At 36.4% G+C, this 25,526-nt stretch overlaps 1 protein-coding gene and 1 pseudogene across 7 annotated transcripts in view; one reads left to right on the forward strand and one right to left on the reverse strand.

The window, feature by feature from the left end:
* The window catches only part of PIBF1 (progesterone immunomodulatory binding factor 1), a 341,226-nt gene that overhangs the window by 28,744 nt on the left and 286,956 nt on the right, over positions 1 to 25,526 (forward strand). For 5 of the 7 annotated variants that reach the window (XM_077158415.1, XM_077158414.1, XM_077158416.1 and 2 more), the window contains exons 4-5: positions 2,182 to 2,380; positions 3,087 to 3,206. In XM_077158415.1, the coding sequence (XP_077014530.1) occupies positions 2,182 to 2,380; positions 3,087 to 3,206 (319 nt within the window). Of the gene's footprint in view, positions 1 to 2,181; positions 2,381 to 3,086; positions 3,207 to 15,469; positions 21,192 to 25,526 lie in introns of those variants that run through there. The other 2 variants (XM_077158418.1, XM_077158420.1) reach the window with 2 other exon arrangements.
* On the reverse strand, positions 9,248 to 10,438 carry LOC143679538 (lupus La protein homolog pseudogene; annotated as a pseudogene).

A 25,526-nucleotide genomic window follows, 5' to 3' on the forward strand; every position in this document is an offset into this window, starting at 1 on the left:
CTGACAGGTGGACTCTGCTTCTTGTGGCTATGTCATTCTGCTCTGATCTCTCTGAATCTCCTTCCATTCTCCAAAATGTTTCCTCTTTTATAGGACTCCAGAAACTTATCAAGACCCACCCAAATGGGTGGAGACATGTCGTCACCTAATCCAGTTAACAACCTCTCTTGATCAAATCACCTCTCCAGGGAGATGATCTGATTACAGTTTCAAACATACAGTATTGAATAGGGATTATTCTACCTTTACACAATGGGATTTAGATTAAAACATGGCTTTTCTAGGGGACATCCTTTCAAACCAGCACACACACACACCCCAAAAAAAGAAAAACAAAAAAAAGAAATCTGGACCCTATATAAAAAATTTGGCATGTGTTTATTTATTTCTATAAAAGAAATCTTATTTATTAAATTAATAAATTTAACATTAATTTAATAAATTTAATTTACTGTTAAACTGAAAGTGTTAACTGCTTGTAGTAAGTCATGAATGAAAAGGGCTGGGAATTGCTTATTCAATTTAGCAATCTAGAACTCACTGATAGCCTTGAAATTTTGATAGAGAAGGTGAAAGCCTGATATGTTTTAATTAGAGTTAAATGGGTAGGTATGTATCTTTTCTTAATATTTCACTTTTTGAATATTTAACATTTAACTGATTTTTAATAAAATTATCTGACCAATTATTGACAGCTGCCACATTAGATTAATGGTTCTCAGACTTTAGGACGCATCAGAAACACCCAGAGGGTTTGTTAAAAAGAGATTGCTGGGTCCCACCTTCAGAGGCTCTGATTTGGAGTGGGGCCTGAGAATTTGCATTTCTACCAGGTTCCCCAGTAAAGGTGATACTACTGGTCCAGGGACTACACTTTGAGAATCACAGCATAATTTTATAATTCTTCAGATATTTCTCAGTAAATTATGCTGCTGAGAGGGCATTTCAAAGGCCTTTGCAATAATCTGCTTGATAGCTGATGGAAATAAAGTGTTTGGATTCTGAATACATTTTGCAAGTAGAGCTGATACGATTCCTAATGACTTAGATTTGGAATTTGAGAAAAAAAGAATTGGAGATGGTGCCACCGTTCTTTATCGGAATTAATGAAAAAGAATAGAGTTGCTATCAAGTAAGAAGGGGAAAGCTTCAGTGGAATGGGTTTGTGGTGAAGAGCTGGAGTTCATTATGGAAGATACTAAGTTAGAGTTGTCTTATTAGCTGTTCATGTGGCGGTATATGAGAAGTCTGGCCTGGAGCATAAATCTGGGAGTCATTAGGGCATAGATAACATTCAAGTTATAAGACTGGATAAGTTCGCAAGAAGTAAATATAATCAGAAAAGAGGTCCAAGAGCTCCAACATTAAGACAAACCAGAAGTGGAGTCTGAGAAGGTACTACCAGTAAAATAGGAGAAAAATAAAGAAAGTTTGCTATCTTGGAAGCCAGGTGAAGAAAATGTTTCAAAAAAGACATCATTTGTGTTAAATGCTTGCAGTAGATCATGAATGAAAAGGACTGAAAATTGGTCATTGAATGTAGCAATCTAGGAGTCACTGGTAACTTTAAAATTTTAGTAGAGAAGGTGAAAACCTGATTGTCATGGATTTAAGAAGTAAAGAATTATTATCAAGTGAGTATAGAGAACCATTGAAATTTTTGCTACTTGAAGGAACAAGGAAAGGGAGTAGTAAAATGAGGTCAAGAGTTGTGTTTTTTGTTCATTTGTTTTAAGATGGGAGAAGTACAGCATGTTTGTATGTTGATGGGACAGGGAAAAAGAATGATGAGTAAGTGCACATTACTGTTTTCATTACTTCATAAGTTGAATGAATACCCTATGGGTGGCTCAATATTGTCATCTTAAAGAGAAATACCTGAAGTATCTTGATAAAGAGAAATGAAAATTACTTTAATGAGTGCAGTCCAGAGCAAACAAGTAAGACTTAAACCTTAAACAGAGGAAATATGCAATTTTATAATTTGTCACTATGAATTTATCTATTAGTGTAGAATTGTCATTTTGTGTTTAACTGGTTAAATAAAAAGCATTTAGGTAGAGGCAAAAATACTGTTGGACTTCTCATTTCCTAATTTTATGTTGCTTTTAAAAGGAAACTTTGGGAAAGTTAAATCTCAAAGATTTTTTTAAGCTTTCCATAAATTCTCTTTTAATATAGAAAATATCAAGAACTAATGAAACAAGAAATGGAAACTATTCTATTGAGACAGAAACAGTTGGAAGAGACAAATCTTCAGCTAAGAGAGAAAGCTGGAGATATTCGTCGAAACCTGCGTGACTTTGAGTTAACAGAAGAGCAATATATGAAACTAAAACCTTTTCCAGAAGATCAGCTTTCTATTCCTGAATATGTATCTGTAAGTGTCTTTTATCTCTTTAAAAAAAGTCCTGCATGTATGTATATATATATGCAATTTTATTGAAATATATTCATATACCATATAATGATCCAAACTATACAATCACTTGTTCACATTGTCATCACATAGTTGTGCATTCATCATCACTATCAATTTTTGAACATGTTCATTACTCCAAAAAAAAGAAGTGAAATATCTAGAATGTCTCGCTGTCATGAGTGCTATGGAGAAAAAGTTGATAAAGTGCCATGTGACAGTGCTGTTTTAAATCAGGATAGGGAAATCAGGAAAGGCTTTAATGGTAAGATAATATTTAATCAGACACTTGAAGGGAGCAAATTTGTATGTGGGAAGACATGTTCTAGCAGAGAAAATAGCAAGAGCAAAACCGTTGAGTATCTGATGTGTTCAGGAAATAACAAACTGGTAGTGTGGAGTAAGCAGTAAGAGATGAATTATAGTTAAGTTGGTAGAAGAGAGGACAGTGAGACCATGGCAGGAGTGGAAACTGGCAGATGATTTAGGCCTTGCTGTAACTTTACTGAAGAGTAAGACTTAATAATAGAGTCAATTAACGACTGTCTTGTTTTAGTTTTGTAAATAATCCCTTTTATTACTGATAATTCAGAGTACTATAAGCAGTATTAGTTAGAACATATTGTAACTATAAATTTGGTTTTCAAGACTGCTTTTTTTTTTTAAGATTCGATTCTATGAACAAGTAAATCCATTAAGAAAGGAAATCTGTGAACTACAAATGAAAAAAAATGACCTATCAGAAGAATTAAGTGCAAACAAAGGCCAACTGAAGCAACTAACAGAGGTTTGTATAGTTTTGATTGCTGATGGAAAGAGGTTCTGACTTTTAACATTTGTAATAAGAAATGTAAAAGTCATGATGCAAATAAGGACTAGGAGATGACTTCTGAGATTCTTTATAAGTAGCAGGAACAAGGTTAAAATGGAAATAGATATCATCTTAAAGATTGACATGGTTAAATCTATGATACGGATTTATAATTTGTGGTTGACCATTGTGCTGGTTTGAAAGGATGTATGTCCCCTAGAAAAGCCATGTTTTAATCTAAATCCCATTTCATAAAGGTAGACTAATCCCTATTCAATACTGTATGTTTGAAACTGATTGGATCATCTCCCTGGATGATGTGATTTAGTCAAGAGTGGTTGTTAAACTGGATTAGGTGATGACATGTCTCCACCCATTTGGGTGGGTCTTGATTGGTTTACTGGAGTCCTATAAAAGAGAAAGTATTTTGGAGAATGGGAGATTCAGAGATTAGAGAATGCTGCAACACCACGAAGCAGAGAGTCTGCCAGCCAGCAGTCTTTGGAGATGAAGAAGGAAAACGCCTCCCAGGGAGCTTCATGATACCAGAAGCCAGGAGAAAAAGCTAGCAGATGACGCTGTGTTAGCAATTTGCCCTTCCAGCTGAGAGAGAAGCCCTGACTGTGTTCGCCATGTGCCTTCTCACTTGGGAGAGAAATCCTGAACTTCTTCGGCTTTCTTGAACCAAGGTATCTTCCCCTGGATGGATGCCTTAGATTGGACATTTCTATAGACTTGTTTTAATTGGGACATTTTCTCAGCTTTAGAACTGTAAACTAGCAACTCATTAAATTCCCCCCTTTAAAAGCCATTCCATTTCTGGTATATTGTATTCCGGCAGCTAGCAAACTAGGAAAACCATTTTGTGATTATAACTAATTTTCATAATAAAATGCTTTTGATATCCTAATATGAGTGTATATGAAAATTGCTGTCTGACTACTCAAATGAGGCATATGCACATAGCAGTTTGTTATTCTAAGTCTCTGTGTCTAAAGGACTGTGCTGGTTTGAAAGGATGTATGTACCCTAGAAAAGCCATCTTTTAATCCGAATCCCATTTTGTAAAGGCAGCCATTTCTTCTAATCCCTATTCAGTATTGTATGTTTGAAACTGTAATTAGATCACCCCCTGGAGGTGTGATTTAATCAAGAGTGGTTGTTATGCCGGGTTAGGTAGAGGCGTGTCTCCGCCCATTTGGGTGGGTCTTGATTAGTTTACTGGAATCCTATAAAAGAGGAAACATTTTGGAGAAAGATAGAGATTCAGAGAGAGCAGAGAAGAGTGACATAGCCATGAGAAGCTGAGCCGCCTACAAGCCAGTGACCTTTGGAGATAAAGAAGAAAAACGCCTCCCAGGTAGCCTTATGAAACGGGAAGCCAGGAGAGAAAGCTAGCAGATGCTGCCTTGCTCACCATATGCCCTTCCAGCCGAGAGAGAAACTGTGACTGTGTTCACTATGTACCTTCTCACTTGAGAGAGAATCTCTGAACTTCATCAGCCTTCTTGAACCAAGGTATCTTTCCCTGGATGCCTTTGATTGGACATTTCTGTAGACTTGTAATTGAGACCTTTTTTTGGCCTTAGAACTGTAAACTAGCAACTTATTGAATTTCCCTTTTTAAAAGCCATTCTATTTCTGCTATATTGCATTCCAGCAGCTAGCAAACTAGAACAGACTTCAAGAAATTTAGGCAAAAAACAAGACTTATAAGGCCAAGATATGCAGGGAATCTCTTTCAGGAACTGTAAATAAGAAGAAAAGGAAGATACTTTTGGCTTTTAAGTAGGGTGACTCATTTGTTCTGATTTGCCCAGAACAGTCCCCATTTATTCCTGATGTATTAATAGCATTCCATTGACTTTTAACACTGTCCCAAGCAGGAGAAATTATATGGTCTGAATACTCATAACTCTCCTTTATAGGAGGGAGACCTAGTCATTGACTTGGTTTTAGCATCAACCACATGTCCCAGAATACTATCTTGTCATTATAGTCTGATAAGAAAAAACACAGTAGATTATTCAGTTCTGCCATGCAGCATTTATTGACAGGGCCGCTGCTTTTCTTCAGAGAGTTCAATTAGGACAATTTCCTATCTAGAAGGAAAAAGCCTAATGTTACAGGTTACAAATAAGGTCTGGCTTCATATCTTCATTACAGGTTAGCTTTTTTTTTTTAATAATATGGAAGAAAGCTGGTGTCCATTTATTGGTCAGTTTGCCTCTTCATTAAATACTATTAACTCTCATAATACTTGCTCTGAGCACATGTAGTGATCTCAGCACAGTGATGTTTAAATTCTGGCATATTAGTGTTTAGATTCTAGAGTTTAAATTCTGGCAGATTAGTGTTAAAGCATTAGGTGATATCTTGACAGTCTCATTTGCCGTGTGACCTTGGACAAATTGTTTAACATTTCCTGCTATGTCAAAGGGAATAATAATATTGTTTGTCCATTTGTTTCATTAACTTGGCCATGTTTCTGTTTCAAGGTAAAAATACAATTTTAGCAAACTGGCACATAAACATATTTATTTATCTCCTGTGTCAAGGGCAGCTTTTAGCAAAGGTCTGTTACCCAGAAATAAATATTATAATTTATTTTTTATTTATATTTTTGGTTCTCTGATTTACTACAGTAGTACTGGGAAGAATCTGCTTAAGTCATTTAATATAGGCAAAATGAAGGTTCAAAAGCCTCCTTTCTCTCTTAGGAACAGTGTGTCAGCAGTAGCAATACCAGAGAGTCAGATGTGCAAATGGGGACCCAACTACAAGGCTCCTTTTTTCTTCTGTTAACCTGCCCCATTGTGCAGGTAATCTGTTCTACACATTTGGAAAGATAGTTCTTAATTCTTTTAAAATTTTCATCTGAGTGAAAATGATAAAGGACAAAACAAAAAGCCCCCAATTGGCTCTAATTATGCAGCCTTGAGCAAATCGTTTGAACTCCATTGCTTTTCTGAAATGCCTAGGAATGGTGACAGTGTAAAGATTATTGGGAAGGAGCCAGTTATACAAGTTTTCAGGTGCAATTCTTTTTGATACCATAGCATCCCTCAAGGATTTGTTTTGGTAGTGGGCAGACTGGAGGCACTCTTTGACCTTGCACCTTTTTTTTTAACTGTGCTTAAATATATACAATACTAAGTTTCCATTTTAACTACTTACATGTGTACAATTCAGTGATATTACATACACAATTGCTTGAACCTATTTTTTTATATTACTTTTACATCTGGGTTTATAGAATGATTTATCTTGAACAAGAGGATTGCTTAAGCCAAAAAATTAGTTTGCAATTCCAGAATTGTCCTTAGTATGGGATATATTTTTTATTTCTGTAAATCAAGTCTTTTTGTTCTCAGGATTCCAGGGTCATTAATGGTTTAACCAGTCACTTTTTTCCACCTTTATTTCTCAGATTTTTGTTTGTTTCAACTTTGCTAATCTTTATAGTATTTTATTACTAGGAAGGCATAGTTAGTTATCAGTGGTTTGACTCAGAGTTCCTAAGTGTTTTTAATGTGCTAATATTCCTTGAGAGCATAGAAAGAGAACAGTTTTGTTTTGAACCCTTCCATGTGCAAGTTTGTTTTTAAAAAATTTATCACTTCCTGCAAATTTATCTGGAAGGGCAGGGTACCCCGAATTGCTAAAAACATCTTGAGGAAAAAAAACGAAGCTGGAGGTCTCGCGCTGCCTGACTTTAAGGTATATTATGAAGCCACAGTGGTCAAAACAGCATGGTATTGGCATAAAGATAGATATATCGACCAATGGAATCGAATAGAGTGCTCACATATAGACCCTCTCATCTATGGACATTTGATCTTTGATAAGGCAGTCAAGCCAACTCACCTGGGACAGAACAGTCTCTTCAATAAATGGTGCCTAGAGAACTGGATATCCATATGCAAAAGAATGAAAGAAGACTCATCTCTCACACCCTATACAAAAGTTAACTCAAAATGGATCAAAGATCTAAACATTAGGTCTAAGACCATAAAACAGTTAGAGGAAAATGTTGGGAGATATCTTATGGATCTTACAACTGGAGGTGGTTTTATGGACCTTAAACCTAAAGCAAGAACACTGAAGAAGGAAATAAATAAATGGGAGCTCCTCAAAATTAAACACTTTTGTGCATCAGAGAACTTCATCAAGAAAGTAGAAAGACAGCCTACACAATGGGAGACAATATTTGGAAACGACATATCAGATAAAGGTCTAGTATCCAGAATTTATAAAGAGATTATTCAACTCAACAACAAAAAGACAGCCAACCCAATTACAAAATGGGAAAAAGACTTAAACAGACACCTACCAGAAGAAGAAATACGGATGGCCAAGAGGCACATGAAGAGATGCTCAATGTCCCTGGCCATTAGAGAAATGCAAATCAAAACCACAATGAGATATCATCTCACACCCACCAGAATGGCCATTATCAACAAAACAGAAAATGACAAGTGCTGGAGAGGATGCGGAGAAAGAGGCACACTTATCCACTGTTGGTGGGAATGTCAAAGGGTGCAACCACTGTGGAAGGCAGTTTGGCGGTTCCTCAAAAAGCTGAATATAGAATTGCCATATGACCCAGCAATACCATTGCTAGGTATCTACTCAAAGGACTTAAGGGCAAAGACACAAACGGACATTTGCACACCAATGTTTATAGCAGCGTTATTTACAACTGCAAAGAGATGGAAACAGTCAAAATCTCCATCAACAGAAGAGTGGCTAAACAAACTGTGGTATATACATACGATGGAATATTATGCAGCTTTAAGACAAGATAAACTTATGAACCATGTAATAACATGGATGGACCTAGAGAATATTATGCTGAGTGAATCCAGCCAAAAACTAAAGGACAAATACTGTATGGTCCCACTGATGTGAATGGACATTCGAGAATAAACTTGAAATATGTCATTGGTAACAGAGTTCAGCAGGAGTTAGAAACATGGTAAGACAATGGGTAATTGAAGCTGAAGGGATACAGACTGTGCAACAGGACTAGATACAAAAACTCAAAAATGGACAGCACAATAATACCTAATTGTAAAGTAATCATGTTAAAATACTGAATGAAGCTGCATCTGAGCTATAGGGTTTTTTTTGTTTTTGTTTGCTTGTTGGTTTGTTTGTTGTTGTTGTTTTTTACTATTACTACTACTTTTATTTCTTTTCTTTATATTAACATTTTATATCTTTTTCTGTTGTGTTGCTAGTTCCTCTAAACCGATGCAAATGTACTAAGAAACAATGATCATGCATCTATGTGATGATGTTAAGAATTACTGAGTGCATATGTAGAATGGTATGATTTCTAAATGTTGTGTTAATTTCTTTTTTTTTTTCTTTCCGTTAATAAAAAAATTTAAAAAAAAAAAATTTATCACTTCTCAATTGAAAGTATAATCTTCTGTTTTAAACCCTGTTATTAGTTTCTAGGACTCCCTTAACGAATGCCATGAACTGATTGGCTGAAAACAACAGAAGTATATTCTCTCACAGTTTTGGAGGCTAGAAATCTGAAATCAAGGTGTCATCAGGGCCATGTTTTCTTCCATGGCTCTAGGAGAGTATTCTTCCTTGCTTCTTCCTAGCTTCTAGTAGTGGCCTGTACTCCTTGGCACTCCATGGCGCATAGCTTTATAATTCCGGTCTCTACTACCAGCTTTACATGGCCCTCTCCTTTTGTGTCCATGTCTCTGCGTCTCTTTTCTTTTTTTTTTTTTCTGTTTTATATTTTATTAAATTTGTACCAATACATTCTTGTATTACAGAGGCAGTCTAGTGGAAATACCTTCCCTTTGATATTTGAATCATTTGAAATAACACTAATACATTAAAAAATTCTCAATTGGATGAAAAACAAAAGATGAAAATATTTTTCCTTTCATACGGGTAGATATTGAATTGGACCTACTTTGGTTTTCTTTTTAAAAGCCTCCAAAGACAAAAAAGCAGCTTAAAATCTAATAAAGATTTCATTTCCTAAACTAATGATCTCTAGTACCATTTTCTGTTTTCTCTCATTTTGATTCAGGTTCTTCCTTGTCTGCTTCTTTTGCTCTTTTAACTGTTCCAGCTATACGATTTTCATTACGTTCGTCATCACAATCAAACTTAGTTTTCTTGCCCTGAAACTATACTTTTCCTTTAACAGACCCAGCCTAGCAGCTTTATTTCCCTTTCCTTTTCCTTTAAATCTGTAACCTTTTGACTTCCATTTATTTAGAGATTTTTGTTGATTTTCTTTTTTTTTTTTAAATGCATCTTTATCCACCTCTCCTTCTAGTACTTCCCACATCACATTTTTGTTCCTTAATTGTAGCTTACCATTGTTTGAATCTTTGGCTTTATCAGTGCTTCCTTTAGCTTTTTCTTTAAATGGAATTATTCCCTCTTTTGCTCCTCTGACAGAGTTTATCCATTTTATTTCACCATGGTTTGATAAAGTATGTGTAAATCTTCTCTATAGGTCTGATCATCTAAGGCACACAAAAATTTCAGCAAGCATCCAATCTTTTCTTCTAGAGATTTCATTTCGTCAACTTCTGCTTTTCTTCTTTTTCTTATTTAGCTCTTAATTTAGCTTCTTTATTTTCCTTTCTTTATTCATTCTTTTTTGCAAAGTAATCTTCCTTGAAAAGTATTAGCATGTCTGTGTTCTGGTCAGGATCTGTACAGACTTCCTAGCAGATTCAATAATATCAAACAGCGAATTTTGATGGCTTAAATACTTTGTGTAGGGTTCTTCTCATATGAATATTTAATACTTGACTTTTACCTTTCAACCATTCTTTTATATCATCAAGGGTTTCATCAGTTGGGAAGCCTTTAATATAAACGGATCTGTTTTTTACATCATTTTTGTACTCGTCAGTCACTTCGGGGAGAGGTTTACTTCTGATTTCAGTTTTATCTTCACTTATTTCCATGAGTTCTGCCTTAGATTTGCTCAGTGCCTCTACTATTACATTAAAATCTGTTGTTAATCCGTTTAACCTATTGAATTTTATAATTATCTCCAAAGGTACCCAACCTTCATCCAGTTTGATCTTTTCCTTTAAAAATTTGGCCCATGGCAAATTAAAGTCGCCAAAATAATACTGAATTTGATGACAAATTTTGGCCTTCAGAGCAGCCATTTTTTTTTTATTTTCACCAATTTTGGCCATTGTGGTAACCTTTAGGGTCCTGGTATCACAGAACTATGCTGCAAGACCACCAGCAGTGACAGCCTGGACTTCAGTGCCTCCAGCTGGCCTAACGTACTTCAAGAAGAAGATGGGGACCCGTCTCTTTTTTTTCTTATAAGGCCACCAGACATATCAGATTAAGGGCCCACCCTATTACAATATAAAATCATCTTAACTAATTACATCTGTAACAGCCCTATTTCCAAATGAAGTCACATTCTGAGGTATTGGAGGTTAGGACTTGAAAATAACTTTTTGGGAGACACAGTTCAACCCATTAACAATCCATCTCTGGGCCTTGAAAATTTATGTCCTTCCCATGTGCAGTATACATTCACCCCATTCATCCTTCCTCAAAATCTTAACTCTTTCCAGCTTCAATTCTGAGTCCAAAGTTGTATCTAAATGTTATAAACATAGAAAGTTCCAGATCCCATCTTCTAAATCATCTAATTAGATGATAAATTTCTCCATCTGTGGACCTGTGAAACTTAGAAAACAACTTATCTTCTTCAAAATTATGATGTTATGACAAGCATACATTCCCATTCCAAAAGGGAGAAAATGAAAGGAATAAAGAGGTCACTAGTCTAACACAGGTTCCTGAAATTGCAGGGTACATTCCATTCCATCGTTTCAAAGCTGTTGGTATAAGGTGGTGGCCCTGCCCTCTCAGCTCAAGAAGGTGGTGTCTCCATCCTCTCAGCCCAAGGCCTTGGGCCTTGGAACATAGAAAGTGATGGTCCTAGCCTCTGGGCCCATATTCTCAGGGTCCGTGTGTTAGCAGCAGCCTTGCTGGCCTCTGAACCACTCTCAGAAGCATTCTTCTTTTTCTTGAAGGATAACACAGGTTTACAGCTGACTAGGTCTCTTGGCCTGTTTCCTGCCTGTAGAATCCCACAAGTCCAACAGCCTTCCTTCATTTTGTTTCATCTCTGTTCCCTTCAATCCAATCTGGCAGTGTTTTTGCTTAAAGTGATTGATTGAATACGTGTGCCACACACCTAGTCTCTTTAGCAAATGATTATCCAGCCATACCCTTTTCCCTGTTTCCAAAGCATGCTACCTAGATAGACTGAGAATCCTCCAGATTATCAAGTGCTAGTTCCTTTTTGCTTCAGTTCATTCCTCAATATGTTTCTTTCCTCTTGCATTTTACTGGAAGCAGCATGGAGAAACAGGGCTGCATCTTCGATATTTGCTTGGAAATCCTTGGCTGAATGTTCAGGTTCATTGCTTAAAAGTTTAACTTTCCCCTCAACACTAAAAATAATTCAGCCAAGTTCTCTGCCACTTTATACCAACAGTCTCTTAAAGGTAATCTAGGATTTTTTTTTATCATGTACCTCAAAATTCTTCTAACCTTGACCTAATTCCAAAGCCACTTCCACATTTTTAAGTATTTGCTATAGCAGTACCACACTTTCCACAACCAAAATCTGTATCAGCCAGGGTCTGGAGAAAAAAAAAACAAAAAGAACTGGCCCATGTGCTTCTGATGGCTGGTGGGTCTGAAATTTGTACTTTAGGCCAACAGGCTGGAAACTCAGGCAAGATTTTTATGTTGTGGTCTTAAGGCAGAATTTCTTCTTTGAGAAACTTCATTTTTGCTCCTAAGGCCTTTAAATGATTAGAGGAGGCCTACCCATATTATTAAAGATAATCTCTTTAAAGTCAGCCAATTGTAGATGTTAATCACATCTACAAAATACTTTTATAGTAATATGTAGACTTCGGTATTTTAACTAAAACCTGGGTACCTTAACCTAGTCTAGTTGGCACACAAAGTTGGCTATCACAAGCCCTTTATTAAATTTAATAATATTATAAACAGAGGACTTAATCATAGTTAGGAATAAAGAAATGAAGCAGTTTTATCAACTTAATAAAAGGTATTAGAAATTCAGTGAATAAGATAAGCAATATAATTAGTTTTATTTTAATATTTTAATGCTACTCTTAAAGTTTGGTTCTTTTGTACTGTCAAAAGCCTGGTACAGATGAACTTGCCAAATGCTTAGAAAAACTAAACTGATTTTTAAATGAAAAGCCAAGTCAGTGTTGCTAAATACCTATTTTTTCTAAAGTGAACAATAAATGTTGGTATGTAATATTAAAAGAAATTTTAACTTCATATCATGGTGGGTTATTTAGGAACTTAAAAATTCTGGTTTCAGTTCTGTCGCTTCAACTTGGCAATAGTTTGATGGGTATTGGGTAAGTTCTCTCCACCATCTAACTTACAATCTATCTGTAAAGCGAGTGTTTATAATACATGAGTCCTATCTCACATGGTAATTATTATAGAATGAAATTTATTCAGTAAATATTTAGAGAGTATCTGCTCTGTGGCAGGCATTGTTCTAAATATTTTAGATATCTCAGTGAACAAAATTAGGATTCCTCCCCTCCTGGAGTTTATATTTTAAAAGGAGTGGTAGAAACAAATAGTTAACATGATAAATAAGCAAATCATGTTATATTTTAGAAGGTGAAAACTGCAAAGGAAAAAAAGTACATCTGGATAAGACAAATCGATAGTTCTAGATGGAGAACAGAGAAGGAGGCAAATTGCAGAATTAAATAGGGAGGGCTGGTAGATGTCTTTGAGGAGATGAGAAGTTTACAGAGACCTGAAGGAGTTGAAGGGGATAGCAAAGTTCTCAAGAAATAGTATCTAGGCAGAGGTAACAGACAATGCAAAGGCAAGAAGGTGCTTTAATATTTGTGGAAACAATGAGGAGACCAATATAACTGGAATGATTAAAGAGAAGAGAAGAGTTGAAGATAAGATCACCATAGGTAATTGGTCTTTTGCGGTCATTGCATAGACTTTAAGTGAAATGAGAAATTGCAGGACTTTGCAAAGAGGTGTGACATGATCTGACATATATTTAAATGATCGCTCATCATACATCATAGACCCTCAATAAGTGCTTGCTGATTGAATTACGTTTAATGAGTATTAAGAACTTTCTTTATGTCCCACATAATGGTTTTTAAAGAAATCCTTTGCTGAGAATAGACTATAGAGCTATGAAAATGTAAACAAAAAGACTTATTAGTCTATTGTGATCTAGGTGAGATGTAATAGTTTTTCAAATCAGGGTACTAGCAGTAGAACTGGTTGGAGTGTGCATATATTTGAAAAATAGAACCAGATATCCAAAAAAGGATTAATATCCAGAATATATAAATAAATCCTTTGATGTAGCAACAAAAAGAGAAACAACCCAACTGAAAAATGGGCAAAAGATCGGAACAGACATCTCTCCAAAGAAGAAATACAAATGTCCAGAAAGCACATGAAAATATGCTCAACACATTAGCCATCAGGAAAATGCAAATCAAAACCAGAGTGAGATGCCATTTCACACCCATTAGAATAGCTGCTATTAAAAAAAAAGATAATAACAAGTATTGGAGAGGATATAGAAAGGAAGAACACTCATTGATTGCTGGTGGAAATGTAAAATAGTGTAGCTGCTGTGGTTAGCAGTTCTTCAGTGTTTTGGTTTGTAAAGGTGCTGGAATGCAGTATACCAGAAATGGAACGATTTTCAGAAAGGGAATTTATTAAGTTGCAAGTTTACATCTCGAAGACTATAAAAATTTCCAAACTAGGGCATCCAGGGAAAAATGTAACACTTCTGTAACACCTCTGTCAGCTGGGAAGGCATGTGGCTGGCATCTGCTTGTGTCTTTGGCCTCTCATTTCAAACAGCTTCCCCAAGGGTGTTTTCTTTCTTCATCTCCAAACGTCTCTGCCTGTATCAGCTCTGCAGCTTTTTCCAAAATGGTTCCCTCTTAAAGGACTCCAGTAAGTGACCCAACTTGAATGGAATCAAAAGGTCCCACCCATAACTGGGTAGGTCACATCTCCATAGAAACAACTTAATCAAAAAGCTCCCACCCAACAATATTGAATGAGGGTTAAAGAGCATGGCTTTTTAGGATGCATAACAGTTTCAAACCAGCACACTCAGAAAGCTAAGTATAGAATCACCATATGACTTAGCAATCTCACTGCTAGATTTATACCCCAAAGAATTGAAAGCAGGGATTTGAACGGATACTTGCATATCAATGTTCATAGTGGAATTATTCATCATTGCCAAAAGACAAAAGCAACCCTAGTGTCTGTCAAAAACAACCCAAGTGTCTGTTAACCAACTAGTGAATGGGTAAATAAAATGTGATATATGCATTCAATTGAACATTATTCAGCCATAAGAAGGAATAGAGTCATTCTATGTGTGACAACATGGATGAACCTTAAGAACATGTTAAGTGGAATAAGCCAGTCCCCAAAGTACAAACATTGTATGATCTCACTGATTTGAAACAATTAAAATAAGCAAACTCATAGAGTCAGAATATAGAATATAAGTTACCAGGGTACAGGGTGGGAATAGAGAATGTGAAGTTAATGCTTAAAATGTACAGTGTTCCTATTTGGAACAATGGAAATGTTTTGGTAATGGATGGCGGTGATGGAACGCAATATTGTGAATGTAATTAACAGCACCAGAATACATAACCAAATATGATTAAAAGGGAAGATGTTAGATTATGTATATGGTAAACCAAGAATAAAAATTTAAAAAAATTAAAAACTTATGGAACTGCAGTACACAGTGAGCCCTAAGTTAAACCATGGGCTTTAATTAATAGTACCGTTGTAAAAATGTGCTGTCATCAGTTATAACAAATGATACATACGATGCAAGGTATTGGTGGTTGGGTGAGATGTGAGAATCCTGTATTTCACGCATGATTGTTCTATAAACCCACAACTTCTCTCATTAAAAATTAAAAAAAGTGGAACCACTTCTGCTATGACAATCAGTGAAGAACAGCAGCCATGGCTCTGTACTTCCCCATGAACATAGGCCTCAACGAGAGTCATAAGGTGACTACCTGGGTTTGCTAAAGCTGCTGAAATGCAGTATGCCAAAAATGGATTTGCTTTTACAATGGAGATTTATTAGCTTACAGATTCACAGTTCTGAGATTTATTAGTTTACAAATCAACGGGACGATACCTTCTTTGAAGAGAGGCTGCTAGCTCTTTTGTTGCTCAGATGTGGCCTCTCTCTCCAGCCAACACAACAAGCAGTCTCACCACCCTACCCCTCTCTACATGGGACATGATTCCCAGGGGTGTGGATCTTCCTGGCAACGTGGGACAGAGATCTTGGAATGAACGGAGACTCAGCATCAAGGGATTGAGAAAAACCCTAGAATGAGCTGAGACTTAGCATCAAGGGATTGAGAAAACCTTCTCGACCAAAAGGGGGAAGAGAGAAATGAGACAAAGTGTCAATGGCTGAGAGATTCCAAACAGAGTCGAGAGGTTATCCTGGAGGTTATTCTTATGCATGAAGTAGATATCATCTTGTTATTCAAGATGTTATGGAGAGGTTGGAGGAAACTGCCTGAAAATGTGGGGCTGTGTTCCAGTAGCCATGTTTCTTGAGGATGATTGAATAATGATACAGCTGTCACAATGTGACTGTGTGATTGTGAAAACCTTGTGTCTGATGCTCCTTTTATCTACCTTGTCAACAAAGGAGTAGAACATATGGAATAAAAATAAATAATAGGGGAAACAAATGCTAAAATAAATTTAGTTTAAATGCTTGTGATCAAAGACAGCTAGGGGTAAGGGGTATGGAATGTATAACTTTTTTTTCTCTGTTATCGTTTTATTTCTTTTTCTGTTATCTTCTTATTTCTTTTTCTAAATCGATGCAAATGTTCTAAGAAATGATGAATATGCAACTAAGTGATGATATTGTAAATTACTGATTATAGATGTTGTTTTATTTTGTTTCTTTATTTTTTTTAATTAATAAATAAATTTAAAAAAAAAAGGCTGCTAGCATCTGGGACATGTCTCTCACATGGGAAGGCACATCGCTAGTGTTTGCTGGTCCTTCTCTCCTGTATCACTGCTTTCAGCGGTTTCCTTTCTCAGCTTCTCTGGGGCTTCTCTGAACTCTCTGCGCTTCAGCTCTTAGCTTCTATGTGTGTTTAATCCTCTTGTTAAGGATTCCAGTAAGTGGATTAAGACTCACCCTGAATGACGTGAGTCACATATCAATTGAAATAACCTAATCAAAAGGTGCCACCCACAATAGGTCTACACCCACAGGAATGGATTAAAAGAATCCATTTTCTAGGGTACATAATAGCTTCAAACCACCATAGCAACCAAGAAGGTGAGCAAGTTACGGCATAATGGCCACTGCAGGCACCTCACCTGTCACACCAGGTTGGTTCAGGGCATAATCTGGGAAGTATGCAGCTTTGAGCCAGGAGCTGCTCACATTCATCAAGAGGAGGGTGGGGAAAAAAACAAAGGAGTGGCACCAGGAGTGGAACTCCATCCTCCTTTGTCCCTGCCATGCAGGTCCCAACCCCTTAACTGACCCCGTGGAGTCAACCAGTCATGTCCAATATGGAGAAACACCTGTTGAACCTGAAGTTCATGGCCAAAGATTTGAGCTGGATTGCCAAGAAATGCAACACAGAGGAAAAGGCCAAGAATAAAAAGGCCATACAGAAAGGAAACATGAAAGTGGTAAGGATACACATGGGAAACACCATCTGCCAGAAGAACCAGGCAGTGAATTCCCTGAGAATGAGTATATGAGTAGATGTGGTAGCTGCCAGAGTGCAGACATGATGACAGTGGGCAGGGTGACCAAGTCCATGGCCGGTGTGGTCAAGTTGATGGACATGACATAGAAAACCATGAACCTGGAGAAGATCGCTGTTCTGATGAACAAATTCGACACCAATTTGAGACACTAATGTGCAGGTGGGAGACATGATGGGAAGCACGATGACACTCACCACTCCCCAAGGCCAAGTGTTTATGCTGCTCCAAGAGATGACAAACAAGGCCAGCCTCGAACTCAACATGGAGCTGCTACAGGGGCAGACCAGTACATTGGGCACAAGCATGGCCTTGGCCAAGCAGGGTGAACTGTCCCAGAGACTGGCCTACCTACTGGATCAAGTGTGGTGACAGAACCCACTCTGGATTCCTGGCCACAGCCACCTTCAGGTGTACAGAAAGGCACTCCTCCCTCTGTATATTAAGATACACTAGAAATTGAACATACCTGAATGCCGAAGTGCTCTGTATTTAAGATGTTTTTTCTATCTTTGGGTTTACAGCGCTCACCAAATACATTAAGACATGTCAGGCTTTCTATACTCTTAACTGAATTTTGTAGTTCTGTGTAGCTTGTGATGATAGGCATTTTTATAGCTGCTTAGACAGAATTAATTTGGTGTATATGAATTTTTCTCAGAAATTTTGTTAAAACACCTTCCTGTGTACTCAATTTTCTGTACAGAATTAATCAAATCGAAGGAATTTGTTTTGTTTTGTTTTTTAATTTACTATAACTGATTGCTCTAGTTTGCTAGCTGCTGGAATACAATATACCAGAAATGAAATGGCTTTTAAATGGGGGGAATTTATTAAGTTGCAGGTGTACAATTCTAAGGCCTTGACAGTGTCCCAATTGAAGCAAGCTTATAGAAATCACTCGAGAAAGGGTGATGAAGTTCAGGGTTTCTATCTCAACTGAAAAGGCGCATGGCAGACATGGCGATGTCTGCTAGCTTTCTCTCCAGGCTTCTTGTTTCATGACGGCTCCCCCAGGGGCATTTTCCTTCCTTATCTCCATACGTCTCTGGCTGTGTGGGCTCTTGTGGTTCTTGTGGCTTTTCTCATGGCTCTCATCATTCTGACTCTTTCTCCAAAATGCTTCCTCTTTTAAAGGATTCCAATAAACTAATCAAGATCCACCTAGAATGGGTAGAGTCACATCTCCCTCTGATTAATACCCATAATTGGGTGAGTCACATCTCCGTGGAGATAATCTAAGTAAGTTTCCAACCTAAGGTACTGAATAAGGATTAAAAGAAAGGCTTCTTTCACATGGTAGGATCAGGATCAAAGCATGGCTTTTCTAAGGCACATGATCCTTTCAAGCCAGCACATTGATAATGCTTGTAATTGACAGATGATGCATAAACATTAAAGAGGAGAGAATAATTACTTAATTTGAATATATGGCTATAAACACCTTGTTCATTATATTTAATGGACAGTGCTATTCCTTTGTTTTTTGTCTTCTTTTTTGCTGTCAAAGCGAGACTACCATTGACTTTTGTTCTCCTAATTTGTTTTGCATAATGCTCATACTGTTTACATTCTATAAGTTTTTCATGTAATAATTGTCTTTACAAAACTGGAAAAAAATACCAGCTTCATTTATGGGAAAAATCGTTTGCTCATTTATATTTGCTATTTAAATAGAATTTTTTAAAAGACTTACCAGTCTTTCTCTAACACCATTCCTATTTCTACCATATACTTTATTTAGAATTTTTTTAAAGCATATGAATTAGAATGGGGTAGGTCATAATAATCACTCTAACATTGCCAAAGAACTGTTAATTGGTTTGCGAAAACTCTGGGACTGTGTGTTTGTAGGTTTTGTTTTATTTTTAACAACCGAAAATAGAAATAAGAACTGTATTTAAGTTCTAATTACTTGCCTTATTTGTCTGAAAGCAACAACCGTTAGAGAACCTTGAATTATAAGTTGAAATATTTGACTTAGCTATGCAAATAATTTAAATATACATCCAGCCAATTGGAGTATGGTAGGAGGGAAAGAGGTGGTGGAGGACAGCAGGCCTAACAATAAGGATAGAGTTTGCCTGTACTTCCTTCCTTCTTCCTGGGGATAACTGTTTATTCTGTGGCTGAAAAGTGCAGCAGTAATCTCAGAATATGGAGAACAAGTGACTTGATTTTGTACTGGCAAATATATTTATGTAAGTTAAAGACTTAAGGGTTTTTTTTTTTTAACTCCTTGCTTTCACTGCAAGATTTCTCCAAAAGAATCCCAGTGTTTCAAAAAATAATTACAGGGTTATTCTGAGTCCTTTAAAAGATTCTTAATCAAGTGTTCACCATTATAATATATTTTCCAGTGTAAATGAGTGAGTTAAAAATTAAAAAGCCATTAACAAGCAGACAAGGAATGAACCTCAAATTCTACACCTCTTGCTTATCTGCCCAGCATCTTTTCACTAGAAATCAAATGTCCCCTTTCATCCTCTTGGTTGTGACAAAAACAGCCATGTGTGGGTTTACACAGGGAAAAGAATGAAATGTGACCCTCACCACACAGCATACACATGCAAAAAAGAGTAAATAGAACAAAAATGTAGTATGACAGCTCTCTGAAGAATTTTGCTGCATAGGGAAACAAGAAGGCAGAGTTGAAAATGACAGGGGAAGTGGGGTCAAGGGAGGTTTTTTTATAAGATAGGGAAAAAATCACAGCTGATGTTTATAGAAGTAATTGTAAACCATAGAAATGTTTCTTCTTATCAATATCAGTAGAAAGGGATTCATCTAATTATTGGCCAGTAGTGTAGACAGTGTGATTAGACACCCGGTTTATACTTGGTTTAAGGCTCACCACTTCAGCGTGGTTCATATGGTAAAAGAATCAACTATATTTGGTATATAACCAACAACATATTCTGTAATTATGATATTTGAGAGAAAGTATTAGAACACAGGGCTGTTTGTTATTTGAATTACTCCTGGTGTTTTGGTTTTTTTTTATGAATTTGAAATACAACTTTATTCTGATTCTAAACAAAAAGGAATGAAAATGACAGTAACAAACAGGATTTCACCACTAAATATTGTTGTGTGACTGTGGCAGTCATTTGAAACTAAGGAAGGAAGCATCTGCTTTCCAAAACAGCTAAATATGGAGGTCCAAAAAAGAAAGGTATTTTTTTTAACTGCCCATTCACTCTGAAAAGCCCATTCATCTCCTTCAGCATCCCAAAGATTAAGTATATGTTCTGCCTAGCTATATAATAAAGTGGCAAACACACTATACCGCTGACATCATGGGACAGTTACCTTTGAAAGTAGACTTCTGGCACTGGGCTCCAGCTTTATTACCTCATAAGTCATCATCACAGAGTGGTTGTCTAAGCAGCTTCTAGGTCATGCTCATATTGTACTACTGCCAAAGTTGGGCCCATAACAACCTCTGGTGGGGCAAGAGCAGACATGGCAACAAACTCCAAGTTAGGATCCCCAATTAGTTTTCTCACAACTAAAGAAGAGTCTTTTCAAGGTGTAGTTACTTTTAGCAGAAATGTCATCATACTGAAAATTATTCTTTTGATGGAAGAGAGTGGATCTTGCCCTAACTTTCCTGTCCTTAATATCTTTTTGTTGCTACACAATATGATAAGCATGTTTTTGCACACTCATATCAGGTTCCTGAGCAGTAATGCACATTCTTGTAGGTAACTCTTGATGTTACATCAAACATGAAATTGGCGTACTGGACTTGGATATGATAATCATCTCTCCACCAAATTTCTCCTGATCACCTATAGCCCATACAGTTAATTTAATAGGTCCTCTATTCATATGAAACATAAGGTGGTGGCCATTAACACCCAAGGTAACCACACACTCCTCAGATTCACCAAATATTTCACAAATATAGTTTTTTCTGGTGCCGCCATCACCAAACAATACAAGTTTAAACTGAACTTAGGATTCTCCTTGGCCAGCCATCATAATGGTTTCACGCAAATGCATAACTGTCAGTTTTCTTTGTGTGGACCAGCCACTGGAGCTGTGAGCATCTCAGCCCCAGTGCTGCCTAAGGTAGGTGACGTGTTGAAAGACTGCTAATCCTAATGGATTTTTAAAAACTTTCTTAGTTCCAAGATAATGGTTTTAGAAGAAAATAATTGTATTAGTAAAACAAGACCTTTTTTACAGTTCTAAGGCCATGAAAATATCCAAATTAATACAAGTCTGTAGAAATGTCCAATCTAAGACATCCAAGGAAAGATACCTTGGTTCAAGAAGGCTAGTGACATTCAGGTTTCTCTCTCAACTGGAAGGGCACATGGTAAGGTCTGCTAGCTTTCTCTCCAGGCTTCTTGTTTCATGAAGCTCCCCCAGGGGCATTTTCCTTCTTCATCTCTAGAAGTCTCTGGCAGCATGGATTCTCATGAATCTCACAGCTCTCCATTTATTTTGTAATAACTAGATTTTTAATATTTAGGAACTTCTTACAAAAACTTGAGGCTTTAGTTTAGAAAACAACTGGAGAATGTGATTATAATCAGATAAAGAAGATATAGTATCATTAAAGAAAGATTTAGGAAAAGATCTGGGTGATTGAATTGGGTGTGTTGAAGAGGTGATTGGAGACAACTAAGGTTATTAGGGCACAGTTGTCATCAGTGAGTCATATTAAATGAAATGATCACTTTTTTCAGTTGGAGATTTCTGCCTTTTCTTCTGTTACTTGCAGTGTTCTCATTTTGCTAAATGGCTTTTCATATTTTTTTTTCCTCCCGGGTATATATATTGTATATAGAATATTTATTATTGTAGATCAGAGACAGACAAGAAGAAACACGCAAAAATGCCTATCATATACAAATGGAATAGCAAGAGATTTTGATTTTTATACTAGAGTGATCAATTTTAAGTCTCTTGACTCCAAAACTTCAGAGGGAATTACCATTTTATTTTGTAGTGAACAAATTGAACATGCATCAATTGCAAGATAGTGTTCATTGGTTCTGAGCTTTCTGAATTTGATAAATAAACAAATGCTTATTTAGCAAGTGGTAAGAGAATGCAGTAGTGATAAGGCCCTGCTGTTAGTGACTGGCTATAGCAACTTTCAGGGTGCTGATTTTTGGTAAGAAATCCAAAAAAATTTGTTTTGCATTATTTGAATGATCTCTTTCTGTAGTAATTCAGCAAATATTTAGTCTTTAATTTACACATATTTAGGTTTATATGTTTTAAGAGGAGTGATGTGAGTCCTACAAATAATTTTATGTAATTTTGAAGGTAAGTAAAATATAAACTTCAAAAAAATAATATGGCTAATGTACAGTTCACAGCAGATGTGTATCCATAATTTATCAAGGACAATTACCCTTAAAAATGGTGTGATATTTATATGGCCGCAGCTGTGAAGGAGGCAGGCAATCTACCATAATTAATGAAATGAAATGAGTCATTGAATCCAAGTTCAGAAAAAAGAATATTTATTTGAATGAAGATGCTTTGGTAATGTGTGATAAACTGGAAAAGGCCAAGTTGGCAGTCACCACAGCATTATCTATATGGAAAGTGTTTACTAAGTAAATTAGAATTGTTGAGAGAATCCTCAAGATACAGATAATCAGATTTTCCACATATCAGAAACATATGTGTGCTGGTTTGAAATGATGTATGTACCCTAGAAAAGCCATGTTTTAATCCTAATCCCATTTTGTAAAGGCAGCCGTTTCTTCTAATCCCTATTCAGTATTGTATGTTTGAAACTGTAATTAGGTCATCTCCCTGGAGATGTGATTTAATCAAGAGTGATTGTTAAGCTGCATTAGGTAGAGGCGTGTCTCCGTCCATTTAGGTGGGTCTTGATTAATTTCTGAAGTCCTATAAAAGAGGCAACATTTTAGAGAAAGCGAGAGAGCAGAGGAAGCTACAGCACCATGAAGCAGAGTGTCCGCTAGCCAGCGACCTTTGGAGATGAAGAAGGAAAATGCCTCCCGGGGAGCTTCATGAAACAGGAAGCCAGGAGAGAAAGCTAGCAGATCATGCTGTGCTCGCCATGTGCCCTTCCAACTGAGTGAGATACCATGACTTTGTTCACCATGTGCCTTCTCACTTGAGAGAGAAACCCTGAACTTCATTGGCCAACTTACTAAATTCCCCTTTTTAAAAGCCATTCTGTTTCTGGTATGTTGCATTCCAGCAGCTAGCAAACTAGAACAATATGTTTCCATCTAGAGGTCTGACATGCTAATTTAAAAAAATATAAAATATTCCTGAGGGAATTACGGAAGAAAGATTTCTGATAAGTAATATTCTCCTAGACATGTTGTTTGATAGTGTTATTTTTTGCTTTAAAGCTATTGAAATAATTAAATTTTTTTTTTAATTCACATGCCTTATTATCCAATTTTTATAATCAGTGGTTCACAGTATCATCGTATAACTATGCATTCATTATCACAATTGATTTGTGGACATTTAATTCTTCAAAAAAAAAAAAGAGCACCGAAAACATTCCCCTCTCCCCCCATTATTCACTTATTTTTTAATCTTTTTCTTTCCTTACTCATCTTTCTATACACTGGGTAAAGGGAGTGTCCGTGACAAGGCTCTCATAGTCATATCTTAAAAGCTCTAAAGTAATTCATCCATCTTTAAGAATCAAGGCTATAGGATTACAGTTCAACAATTTCAGGTTTTTCCCTCTAGTTACTCTGATACACCAAAATCTGAAAAGGGATATCTATATAATGTATAAAAATAACCTTCAGAATGACCTGTCAACTCTGTTGAAATCTTTCAGCCACTAAAACTTTATTTGGTTTCATTTCTTTGGTCAAGAAGTCTTTCTCAATCCCACAATGCCAAGATCAGGCTCATACCCTGGAGTCATGTCCTCTGTAGGGAGAAGGGCAGTGAGTTCACCTACAGAGTTGGTTTAGAGAGAGAGGCCATACCTGAGCAATGAAAGAGGTTCTCTGGGAAGGACTCTTAGGTATAATGAACCAATATTAATACATCCTTTTTTCACATGGTGAAATAGATAGAAAAGAGTATAGTGCAAAGTACCCTCCCATCTTAAAGTCCTCAGTTAGGCTCCTATAGTGGTTTAGAGCTATGTACCCCAGAAAAACATGTTCTTAAACTTGATCCATTCCTGTGAGTGTGAACCTGTATAACTGGGAACTTTTTTTTTTTTTTTTTTTTTTTTACTTTTTCAGTTTGTTCATTGAATTAACACTCACATAACATAAAAAGTCACCCTTTTAACCATTTTAAAAGTTCAGTGTGCCCCCTCACCCCCTTTTTAAACTGATTTTAAGCCTACACTTCAGAGTTTTTTCTTACATCCATCGTGTCATGCTACCAAAACTGTGAAGTACTTTCACAGTCTACTTTAAAATTTGTAAAGAACTAATGTAGCAGTGTTACTTTGATTGCAGTTTTAAAGGAACTACATAATTTTGTGATAAAATTGATACTGAACAAATTTAGAGTTCTCTGCCCATGTGCATAACAGCCAACCCATGATACTGGGATTCAAAGAGAGAAAGTTCACTACTACCCATGAAGCAGGGTAAGTAGGAACTTTTGATGAAGCTATTTCAGTTAAGATGTATCCCAGTTCAATCAGAATAGGTTTCAATCCTATTATTGGAATTCTTTTTAAGCAGAATGAAACTCAGAGAGAGAAAGCTATGGAAAGCAAGAAACTGAAATTCAGTGGAACCCAGAAGAGAACAGATTGGCCAGGAGAGGTTTCTATGTACATTGCCATGTGACAGGAGCCCAGGACCAAGGATTGCAGGCATCCAGCCCCAGAATGCCGGTCTTTGGGAAGAAAGCATTGTCTTAATTATGCCTTGATTTAGACTTAGCCTCAAAACTGTGAACCAATAAATTCTTGTTGTTTAATTAAAATTAAAAAAATAACATGACCAGAGAGTATTTGTCCAAGAATTTTATTTTATTGAACCTCAAGGATGAACCTAAAACTGCAGCTTGTGTATATAATCTTCGTCATTAAAGAGAGTATTCAAGGTAGGTCTGATTGCTGGAGAGCTAGTAAAATACCTGCCTCACCTTAGAAATTAAGGACCCCAATAACTGCAAACTTATAAACCACACTTCCATCCTCATTCAACTTGCAGATCATTAATACTTAGTATTAATCACTAATACTTAGTATAACCTATTAGAGAAGGGACAACAAAGTTTTATAAATGAACATCATTATAATTTCATTTGGATGATAACTATTATAAAGAGGAAGTAGGGGAGAAATATATAGATTTTGAAAAAACTGCTGACACATTCTAAATTTTAGTTTAAAAAAATTGATATACTTTTTAGGAATTGTTATCATGAGTTCCCAAGGAATTGCTCTCTTTTTAGTGGGTCAAGGATGAGAGC

The sequence above is a fragment of the Tamandua tetradactyla genome, chromosome 4 (genome assembly GCF_023851605.1).
Source record: "Tamandua tetradactyla isolate mTamTet1 chromosome 4, mTamTet1.pri, whole genome shotgun sequence".
NCBI classification, from domain to species: domain Eukaryota; kingdom Metazoa; phylum Chordata; class Mammalia; order Pilosa; family Myrmecophagidae; genus Tamandua; species Tamandua tetradactyla.